At 31.4% G+C, this 11,460-nt stretch overlaps 1 protein-coding gene across 1 annotated transcript; it reads right to left on the bottom strand.

Moving 5' to 3' along the window:
• Positions 1–2,028: 2,028 nt before the first annotated feature.
• Positions 2,029–11,263, bottom strand: LOC148307942 (uncharacterized). Its single transcript, XM_088262559.1, has 6 exons — positions 11,066–11,263; positions 10,817–10,978; positions 8,629–8,861; positions 5,643–6,666; positions 4,578–4,798; positions 2,029–4,074 (listed from the first exon to the last, which is right to left on the bottom strand). The coding sequence occupies exons 1-6, from the start codon at positions 11,125–11,127 to the stop codon at positions 3,443–3,445; spliced, it is 2,334 nt and encodes a 777-aa protein (XP_088118685.1). The 5' UTR covers positions 11,128–11,263; the 3' UTR covers positions 2,029–3,442.
• Between the last annotated feature and the right edge of the window lie 197 nt (positions 11,264–11,460).

Below are 11,460 nucleotides of genomic sequence, written 5' to 3'. Positions count from 1 at the left end.
TCTTCTAACCCATACCCACACCAAATGATGCAGGACACTGAATCCCATGGACTCAGTGTTATATTGATTAATTGCATGAAGTTAGGGTCAGCCACGCAAATTTGAAAAATCACTTATATTTAACATGAACCTCCTTGGGAATCAAGACCCGGCACCTCCAGCATGCTACCAAACGTGCTAACCACTACACTTTGAAAGTGGACAAATTATTAATGACAATTTTTCAATTGCAGAAAATCACGAAGTATGTAATAATGATTAAAGAAAACACTTGTTACTACAAAGTTAATGCCGAAACAATAAATAAAATAAGTATGTAATAATAATATATTTTGTCCGCCTCCGTAGTGTAATGGTCAGCACGCTCGGCTACCGTTCTGGAGGTCCCGGGTTCGATTCCCAAGGGGGGTAAAAATATAAATATAAGTGATTTTTTCCCTGTAATATTTATTCAATATTACCATGGACTGGTACTTGAAGCGGAGGGCTGATCACCTTTCCTTCATGTGTAAAAAACGATCATGATAACACTGCGTTTATAAGACACAGTGCCCTATGCACCATTGGGGTGCGGATAAGGGTTTTATTATTATTATTATTATTATTAATATTATTAGACATCAAATACTGTACAGAAGTAAATTTTCAGCTACTTTCTCAGATTTATTTTATAATACATGCATCCTCCTTTTTTTCAAAATATTTTAAAATTAATAACTGATAAAAACATTTTTATTGCCGACTTTATCGCAGAATTACATTCATACAATATTCTTAACCATATTCATGCAGGTATAAAATTTATTTTACAACAGATTACACTAACTGTAGATATAATATATTGAGCACTAGGTCAATTGTTTTTTTTATCAGGTCATAAACTTATTGGAAAAATAATGTAAAAGGTAAAAATGATTAATGAAAATAATGTTTTCATATCTGCACCTAATGGTGCATAGGGCACTGTATCACATTGACACAGTGTTATCTTAATCATTACTTGCGCTTCAGGTACAGTCTTCATATTTTGAATATTGAAAGCATTAACTTTGTGGATCATAGTGATATGTTATTTTGAGAAATAAAAAGACTTTGTTTTTTGATCCACTCACATTTTTACTAAAAACAACACTAATTTCGGCAACAACCTATTGCCCTCTTCAGGGTTTATTTTATGACTAGTTGGTTTTTAATAAAAATATGAGTGGATCAAAAAACAAAGTCTTATTATTTCTCAAAATAATAATACAAAGTCTTCAGTGCAGGTAAGTAAATATTGAAGTGAAAAATCATTCATATTTATTTTGACCTGGGAATCAAACCAGGGACCTCCAGCACTGTATCTCAACGCGCTTACCATTACACTATGAAGGTGGACAAATAATGTAAGTACCCAGATGTTTCCGTTTTGTAAAAAAAGTCATAACTTCTTCCTCTTGATCTTTCAATCATCACTATTCTATGAGCCTCTTACTATTTGGATGCACATATTGCTCACTCCTTTCAACAATGTCATCAAAAATCGTCAATTTTCAGTGGTGTATGTTTTCGGAATGCCCAGAAAATGTACTATATCCCAGCAAAAGCGGCATATTTTTAACTTAATATTTACCCGCTACAGGGCAGAAAGTTTTATTTTGCATTTTGAAGAAAAGGTATTGTTCAATTATTTTTTTAAATAAACTAAATATTTTTCAAATGAAGAAAAAAACATTCATGTTTAACTAAAAATATATGTTGCACAGTAAAAAGTTCAAAATGGCTTGATGTTTATTTTTAATACATTTTATTTTATTTTTAAACTTTAAAAACGATCTCCTAAAAATCAAGTTTTTTGGATATATGACGTTGAAAGGAGTGAGCGATATGTCACATATTTCCTTTCTCACACACACAATAATCATTACAGCTTAATAAGTCAACATTCCACCATTTGGATTATTTTTACAATTTTTAAGAAATTGTGTCAAAAAGTAGAAATATATATTTTCAAAAAAAAGACAAGATTTTTTTAAAAATCATTTTATTTTGATATATTTCTTCAAATGATTCCAATTTTAAATATGTAATATAAATAAACATTGATAAATTATAAATATAAAGAAAAAAAATTAAAAACATTGTGGTATAAATAAATTTGTATGAATAACCTTGTATTATATCATATGGTGTAATTAAATTACTTTTGATAAAATTACTTTCAACGTTTTCTCCATTTCATCACCTATGATGTGACATTCCCCAAGTCCATCTGAGCAAAATGGAGAATCAAAAAAATCTCAAATATGAATATTTTTTCTGTATTAAGCTACGTAACATATCGTGGGTATACTGGCAAAAAACGTTAACTCTAAAATCCCTGTTTGTATAATCCGTTATTTAAAGCTTTTAGCCTGAATAAAATCACTTCACTTCATTAAAACCCTTATCCGCAGCCCAATGGTGCATAGGGCACAGCATCATATAAACGCAGTGTTATTTTGATCATACACATAAAGGAAAGGTGATAAGCCCTCCGCTTCAGGTACCAGTCCAGGGTAATATTGAATAAATTATTAGAGTGAAAAATTCACCCCCCCCTCTGGGAATCGAACCTGGGACCTCCTTAATGGTAGCCAAGCGTGCTGACCATTACACTATGGAGGCGGACTGAAAAAAATAATCGCTATTAAACTTAAAGTTGAATTTACTTTTAAAATAACATACTTATGACATTTCAAATAACGTAGTGTATTTTGCCAGTTTATAGAACGTTAAAAAGTCTTTATAATTTGCATCATGAAGTCCAAATTGCATGTTTTTGAGTTAATGTTTTTTGCCAGTACACCCACGATATGTGATCCAGTAGTGATATATTCACACACACTAAACATCCAATGGTTTGCTCCGACAGCGAACATTACTGCAGATTGCAAATTTTTGCATAGTAGATACATACTCGGCTTTGTACTGTTAATATACAAAGTGACAATTATTAAATGTAAAATCATGGTGTGGTGATGAGATGTGATTCGGGAATATTGTTTACAAAAATACAAAAACAAATGTAAAATGAGATCAATTTTATACAACACATGTAATTAATATGCATGTCCGCATCGTTTAAAAAAATGTCTACATTTATGCAATGTAAAAAAAGTCTTAATATTTTATCACAATAAATTCTATATATTAATTTCAGTCGGTGCAAAATATTCCAGTGTTCCTGTAATATTTTTTGTTAATATTAATAAACTCGTTAATGAAAATATATTTGGCTTCTAAATGTGTTTAATATCACTTATCTATTAATCAATCTTTATTTTTTATCTCGAATTTTATATAAAACGATTATCATTATAGGCATTATTTAGGAATAAATGTTTTAGGATATTATGTATGTAATCAGCCTCAGAGACATGAGTTCAAATATTTAAATTTAATAAAAAATATATTTATACATTTATCCTATATCGGCTGGTCTAAGTTGTCTTTCTCCTTCACTGAGAAATATCAACATAGCCTTATACAACAAATATACCCCGAGAAGTTTCTTTTGTTTGAGATTCCACGTGGAAACAATACCGTAATAATTTCCGGGCTTGATGTTTTTTAAATTCTTCAAACCGATTACCTCGATCATCGCTGCTTCCCTAGTATACGCCTCAACCGGTATTACATTCTGGAATATGTGTAAACAAATCACTCCCGAATTATCATTCCAAATATCCAAGATGTGTTGAATCTTCTTGTCGTTAGACTTCATGTGTCCGGTGTTGTACTGAGTAACAGCTTGGTAGAGGTGAGAATACGGTCTTGAGCGTTTGCCTTTTCCTATGTAGAATATAGAATCTATGAAATTTCTCCATATTTCTGGCCTGGAGATTGTCTCAGACCGGCAGGGGAGATTGTCCGTTATCCGGGGGTCCAATAGAAGATATGTAAAGGAAGTCTTTGTTATTCCTTCCCTCCATTTTTTATTGATATCCGGTTCCGCAAACTGAGTCGCAATTTGTTTTTCCAGTGATATATAGGGAGAGAGATCACAATTCCAAGTTTCATCTCTAAATGTTTTTTCCAGCTCTATGGGATAAGCTGTAAGTCAAATAAATAAATAAAAACATTTGCTAATGTATATAAAATGTTTCTGCATAAAATATCTACTTTAAAAATCAAAGTTTGAATGCATCTTTGCATCCTTTAGGCCCAATCTTCCGCCAAATGGAAAATTTTTAGATGGCTAAATACTACACAAAATTATACAAAGCATTTGATACACAAGAATAGACTGACTGCATGTAAAAATAATCTACTGTATATATGATAACTCAATGTACAGTCAAGTCTTTTTGCTTTTTGATATCAATATATATTTTTTATATTATATTTAATTTGATACCTTTACATAATTTTGACTGAATTCTAACACATTTTAGGAAACCTTTTGTCATAACAATAAAATACAACTTCGTTATTTAAATTAATTTTGACACTTATTATTTTGGTGTCTATTTCTATCAATAAAAACATTAATTTGAAAAAAATAAAGTGACTAGAGTAGGTACCTATTGTTTAAAATAAGTAATAAAATATCTTACTTTTGTGGACTTCAATCTGCTGTAGTTTTGGAGTCTTTCTCAATTTTTGTAAACGATTTAGATAAACTCTCTTGGTTGATTTGGTGATGGGCCCGGTGGTGACACCGAGTGTAGTTAGCTCTTTTCGCAAGGTATCGGTATCATAGTCCAACGCTATCGGCAATGATGATGTTGAACTAGCTTTCGACACCATCGAACCATCACAAGACTCGATTGTAACCCTTGAAAGAGCAAAATGAAACGTGGAGACTAATTTACAAACAATTAAGATACAAATTATGAGCATAAATGATGATGTTGAACTAGCTTTTGACACCTTGCTTTTGAATAATCACAAGACTTAAATAAATTACAAGACTCAATTAAGAATTACTTAATAAACAAAACGAAACACGGAAACTAATTTGCAAACAATTAAAATACAAATTATGGGCAGAAAATAGGTAGCATTCATAAAAGAAATCAACTTTTCCTTAGATCCATATGGTAATTGAAATCGATCCATCAAAATACGTGTCATAATTTTTTAATTTTAAATATTGGTATTTACTGAGTTTTTTTTTTAATGGGAGCCACACAATGAATCCCGAATCAATTAGATCTCACATCGCTCACTCCTTTCAAGAACGTCATAAATCAAAAATCGTCAATTTTCAGCTGTGCATCTTTTCAGTGCCCAGAAAATTTACTATATCCCAGCAAAAGCAGCATTTTTTAAACTTAATATTTACTCGCTACAGGGCAGAAAGTGTTGTTTTTGCATTTCGAAGAAAAGGTATTGTTTAATTATTTTTTTAAATAAACTAAATATTTTTCAAATGGAGAAAAAACCTTCTGGTTTCACCTAAAAAGATCTGTTGCACAGTAAAAAGATCTGTTGCACAGTAAAAAGTTCAATGAGTGGCTTGATATTTATTTTTAATATATTGTATTTTATTTTAAAACTTAAAAAACGTTCTCCTGAAAAATCAGGATTTTTGAAAAATTTTTGATTTATGACGTTTTCGAAAGGAGAGAGCGATATGTCTTTTATTTACTACACAAATGATATATAAATATACTTACGAAACGGGTGTAGCTAATATCCTTTTCTCAATCAGAGCTATGCCAGCCTGTTCATCTTCATATTTATACTCTTCAATAATACTCGCTAATGTCTCGTTCACTACTGGAACAGATGCTTCACTCAAATTTGTCTTGCTACTAATTGATTCTGGCCGTGAACTGGTTATTGAGATACGATCATCATTATCCTTAACACTCCCAGCTATCTTATTTAAAGTATTTGCAAAATCATTGCTCGTCAAAAGTGCTTTGTTCAAACAATCGGAAAATATGGAACCGTCACTAGAGCTGCAATCGGCCTGGTTATCATAAGACTTATCACTTCTATGCGAAGTTAATATAGTAGACTGTTCGGCGCTTTCTTTCAAGTCGCCAGGTTGAAGATCCGTGAAGCTTTTAGAAGCTTTGGATGATTTATTTGGAGAATAAGGACTTTGGCATCTATCCAGCTTGTTAGCGTTATCACAAGGCCCAGATTGTCGTAAGCCATCGCTGCTTTTATCCTTGAGAAATACACTAAACAGTTGATTATGACTATTCTTGGTAAATTCTATAGGCATGATTCCAGATAAAGAATGATCACTCGAAGTAGACTCAGTTTCACTAGCCGTAGAATTCAAATCGTTGAGTTGCTGAACATCTTCATTATCTAACAATGATTTCTGGAGTTCGTTGAAAGATGCCAAACAACTTTTATAGATAGAAGACTGTTTGGATGTTTCTAGCTTTTGAGATATCTTTCTTTTGTTTCTAAATTCGACGTTGTTAAGTATGTTAATGGAAGAGTTATTGGAATCTTTCCTGTCACAGAGAATATTCCCAGATGATAAGGGCCTGTTGACAGGTGTTACTTGATCTTCCGATTGTTCTTCATAAATAATATTTTGCTTAAGTATAGGACTCCTTGAAAACCATTCAGATATAAATTCTGATTTCTTAAATGCATCAACGTGGATAATTTCATCAGGTATATCTGTCGGAATATATTCTCCTTCTACTATTCCGTTATTTATTATAATCTTATCTAGAAAAAAAAACAATCAAAAGTAAATAAGGATAAAAATTAGTAGTGATTTAAAAAAATTATTTATTTCTTATGGTAATGACTCCTATGATTCACGTCCCGGGTATAATACCTGGCATGGTCAAAAATGTATAAATATATTACGATTGTCTCAACTGACAAAGAGGATTTTAAAAAGGTGATATGGAAGTCTGGGCATTTACAAGGCTTGCGACCTATCACTAATCACTTGCATCATTTAGTACACTTGGTACCACTCACCACCCGGACTATTATTGAACATCCATGTTATCTACATCCTTGGAAATTATCTCAGCCCGTGATTGAACGTTCATTAATTACAAAACTTCTTTATATACTTCATGTAACAAGTTCCTAGCGCCGTCTGTTGAAATTCTTGCAACGTAAAATAGGTGAAACCAAATACAATCAATACAATCAAATTATTTCAGTTACTAGAAAATACCTGAATATTTTTAAAAAAATATGTATTCTTATTTATTAACCAGTTAATGACGGATCATCTAATAATTACCCAGACTTTTCATCATAACTAAACTCAGAGAGATATTTTCGCCGCACTGAAGTTGAAATTTAAATACAGATTTGTGTTTATAAATAATTAAACACATTTTACTTTTGAATCATCTATGTTTAAATCACGATATTTCTAACACAGCAACCCCAAAAGTCCTGGTATCCAAAGGGTTAAGGGGATATTCACAAACACAGAATTCATTCCGCCGGAGAGATTTTTTTAAAGAATGTATATTGGATATTTTTTGTTTTGTAGAATATATATAGAAAAAATATTTTATATATTTTTTTTGTAACTCCATGCCTTTCAATAACTCTTTTCTTTTCTAAACCTGGATATAGAGAAAATTAAGTTGCAGCTCACCTAATATTGGGCCGTAACGGAATGCACTATGCGCAATTGAGAAGCAAGAAGCAAATTAAAAGTCTGATGAAATAAACTGATAGCTTTGTTTCGGGTAGATAACATATTTATTTATTGATTTGGCGTTGAATTTGTAGAACTCCATTTTAATTTATGTGTTAATTTTAAATCAAACACAGATTTTTTGAGTCTACTAAGTTGTATTTTATTAACAAAAACACATAAAAAATTACTAACTAACTAACTAACCATCACGCTGCTTCCCCGCAGGGGTAGGCAGAGAGAATCGAACGCCACACCACTCTGTCTTTGCAAACATTCTTTGCCTCTTCTACATTCATGCATCTCCTCATACATACCCGACGATTATTACGACTCCTGACCCGGCCGCTTTCAAGTATTTGACATACCTGATTGTGCCAAGTTTTCCTCGGTCGTCCTCTGCTTCTTTTTCCAACTACATTTGCCCCATAAATTTGTTTAACCGTTCTTTCTTCACTCATACGCTCCACATGTCCAAACCATCTCAACATACCTTTCTTAATTTTATCGATAATGCTTATCTCAGCCTTACATTCTTTCCTTATTTCATCATTCGAACATCTATCAAATATCGTTTTGCCACACATTCGTCTGAGGGATCGCATAAAAAATTATATTGTGACAATTGCTTCGCCTTGTTAGGGCATTATCAAACGAATGTGAAGATCAAATGGACTACGGTCCTTATGTAGCTATACAATTATAAGTGACAGTTTTAACACGTGCAGCAATAATTTTAACACGTTTTAACACGTGCAGCAATATTATTGCTGCACGTGTTAAAACTGTCACTTAGAATTGTATAGCTACATAAGGACCATAGTCCATTTGATCTTCACATTCGTTTGATAATGCCCTAACAAGGCGAAACAATTGTCACAATATAATTTTTTATGTGTTTTTGTTAATAAAATACAACTTAGTAGACTCAAAAAATCTGTGTTTGATTTAAAATTAATACATAGATAACATATATTTGCCTTAAACCACAAACATTACAATTATAGCCTTATGCTCACCTAGGCTTAAACTATATTTTTCCGGGGTATTTGTTTGACATTGCCTGTAATTCTCTACGGTTTTCAGGAATTTGACAACAGCGATGTGGTGCTCTTCTGTTGCGTAATCCAATGGTGTTTTACCATCATCGTCCTTGCAGATCACATCACCCCCGTGTTCAACCAGCATCTTCACAACACTCAGTCTACCCCATGCGGCTGCCACATGCAATGGTGTCATCCCATCGTCTGAACTGAAAATGAGATTGATAAATTTTAAAAATCTTTATATATATATTTTATTTATAAAATAAAAGTCCGTTATTAAATATGTTTCCAATCACTTATCATCCCTGATCCCTTTTGACTGTGACTGCTAATCAAAAAAAAAAATAAAGCCACTTGAGATCTACCTAAGCTTCGTTCCCTAACCATCAAAATATTTTGAATATTGTTTAGTACAGGGGTTCCCAAAGTGTGCGCCGCGGCGCCCTAGTGCGCCGTAGAAAGTCAAGAGGGGCGCCGTGAGTCGATTTTCTTATCATTATCCAAAACCATAAATATTCACGGGTACCTATAAAGCAAAAAAAATATTTTGAGAGCTAGCATCGTTTTACCCAACTTCTATTATTGTAGGTACCTATTTCTTTCGACTATAATATATATATATATATATATATATATATATATATATATATATATATATATATAATATACATATACATATACATATACATATACATATACATATACATATACATATACATATACATATACATATACATATACATATACATATACATATACATATACATATACATATACATATACATATACATATACATATACATATACATATACATATACATATACATATACATATACATATACATATACATATACATATACATATACATATACATATACATATACATATACATATACATATACATATACATATACATATACATATACATATACATATACATATACATATACATATACATATACATATACATATACATATACATATACATATACATATACATATACATATACATATACATATATATATATATATATATATATATATATATATATATATATATATATATATATATATATATATATATGTATATAGTCACACTATCTATTCCAAATAGCTTACTAAAGTAGGGCGCCGTGACAAAATACTAAACTTGGAAGTGCGCCGCGGGCTGAAAAAGATTGGGAGCCCCTGGTTTAGTAGATAGTGTTTTAGTATTAATCAGTCTTGATAATGAAGCGATATAATTAAGTTATAATAAAATATTTATACTGATTTTAAAACAAAGTTACATTTTAATTATATTATTTATCTTTAATAAAAACCTTTAGGTGGTATAAGTATCTTAACACACTAAGGACGGGAAAGGTATTTCTACCCGTTTGATTGATTGATGCTTAAAGACAGGAAGGGTATTTTTACGTTCTGCGCCGGCCTCCTTTTTCAGTCAGAAATGAAGGAATTACATATTTAATGTTTTTATATGAATATTATGTAACAATCTCTTTGTTGAGGTCTTAACTATATGTACATTATTATCAATTCCCGTCGCCAGTGGTCCGCTGGCAAAAAAACACCTGTCCTAAGGACGTTTGTGCACTACACGGAATTTTATCATCCGACACTTCAGTTAGCGTGATAAAACGATGATTGGCTTGGATTGGCTTATGCTTTTGTCCATCTTTCTTCGGATCGGTGCTCTTGATCGGTGCGTGAACACGTTGCGCGTAAATTCGATCACGCTAAACTGTTGTAGTCACTTTTATTTTTCAAAACCACACTGCCAAAAAACTGTGTAGTGCAAAAGCTCACTAAGTGTGTACCTTATATAGCATATTCATTATTTAAAATACAATGAAAAAATAACTGTATACTAAAAACAAAAGATAAAAAAGAGATATATAATTGTAAACATGCATGCAAACATACAGATATATACGCACAACAAAATAATCATGAAAATAAACAAACAAAATAATCATGAAAATAATAATTTTAGGCGATTTCTATAACGCCATTTTTTCATCCACATCGCAGTTCTAAAGTATGAAAGTGAGATGATTTAGAAAAAAATAAAAACGCGCAAAACATTTTGTTTACAATATTATAAATAAAAATATTTTTTCTGCACATTCAATTAAGAGTTTTATCATTTTTATTTACCGTTCGTTGGGAAGTCCGCCTTGTGCAATAATCAATTTAGTGAATTTCTCGGCATTTTCTTCAGGATTTAACCCGGCAGCTAGATGGAGAATGTTTATACCTTTGTTAGGTATTATTTCATTGGGATTTACGCCCGTTATCTTCAAGAGTGTTTCTGCTTGCCTGTCATACAAAATAACCCCATAAAATTAAGATATTTAAGTCAACATTACCATTAATAGTACCAGAGAATAATAAAGTAAGGCTCACTTTTGGTTATTTTCGAGAATACTTTTGTAAATACAGTCAAGTACACACATTTTTCCATCCATAATGAATCTCTTTATGAACTACGTCAAATTTAATACTAGAATCTATCGTGATAAATCATATTACTTTTTGCAAAAAGTTCTCAAAAAGTAAAATTCGAAGTTTATTTTTAAAAGTTTTCTGACAGATTGATAGGACGCGCAAAATCAAAGAAAATACTACATGCATGTTATAAAATCTGGGGCTACAAGTTTTCTGTGTGAATATATGCGATTTAATACTGATTTCAATATAACCTCTATTGCGAGTAGTTCGAAGGCTTATTTTCGTTTACTGTGTAGAGTTAAGATAACCTACCTATTCTCATATTTTTATTTTACATTTGTGGCTAAAAT

This window comes from Brachycentrus maculatus, unplaced genomic scaffold (genome assembly GCF_059751285.1).
Source record: "Brachycentrus maculatus isolate JH-2025_06_01 unplaced genomic scaffold, ASM5975128v1 h1tg000184l, whole genome shotgun sequence".
Classification (NCBI taxonomy): Eukaryota; Metazoa; Arthropoda; class Insecta; order Trichoptera; family Brachycentridae; genus Brachycentrus; species Brachycentrus maculatus.
The sequence above is the reverse complement of the archived record's forward strand: the minus strand, read 5'-3'. Positions and strand labels throughout refer to the sequence as shown.

Coding starts and splice junctions, on each gene's coding strand:
- LOC148307942 (XM_088262559.1), bottom strand. CDS start 11,127: ATGGATGGAAAAATGTGTGTACTTGACTGTATTTACAAAAGTATTCTC. Junction 10,979..11,065: donor ATTCTCGAAAATAACCAAAA/GTGAGCCTTACT, acceptor TTTGTATGACAG/GCAAGCAGAAACACTCTTGA. Junction 6,667..8,628: donor AAAATATAGTTTAAGCCTAG/GTGAGCATAAGG, acceptor TTTTTTTTCTAG/ATAAGATTATAATAAATAAC.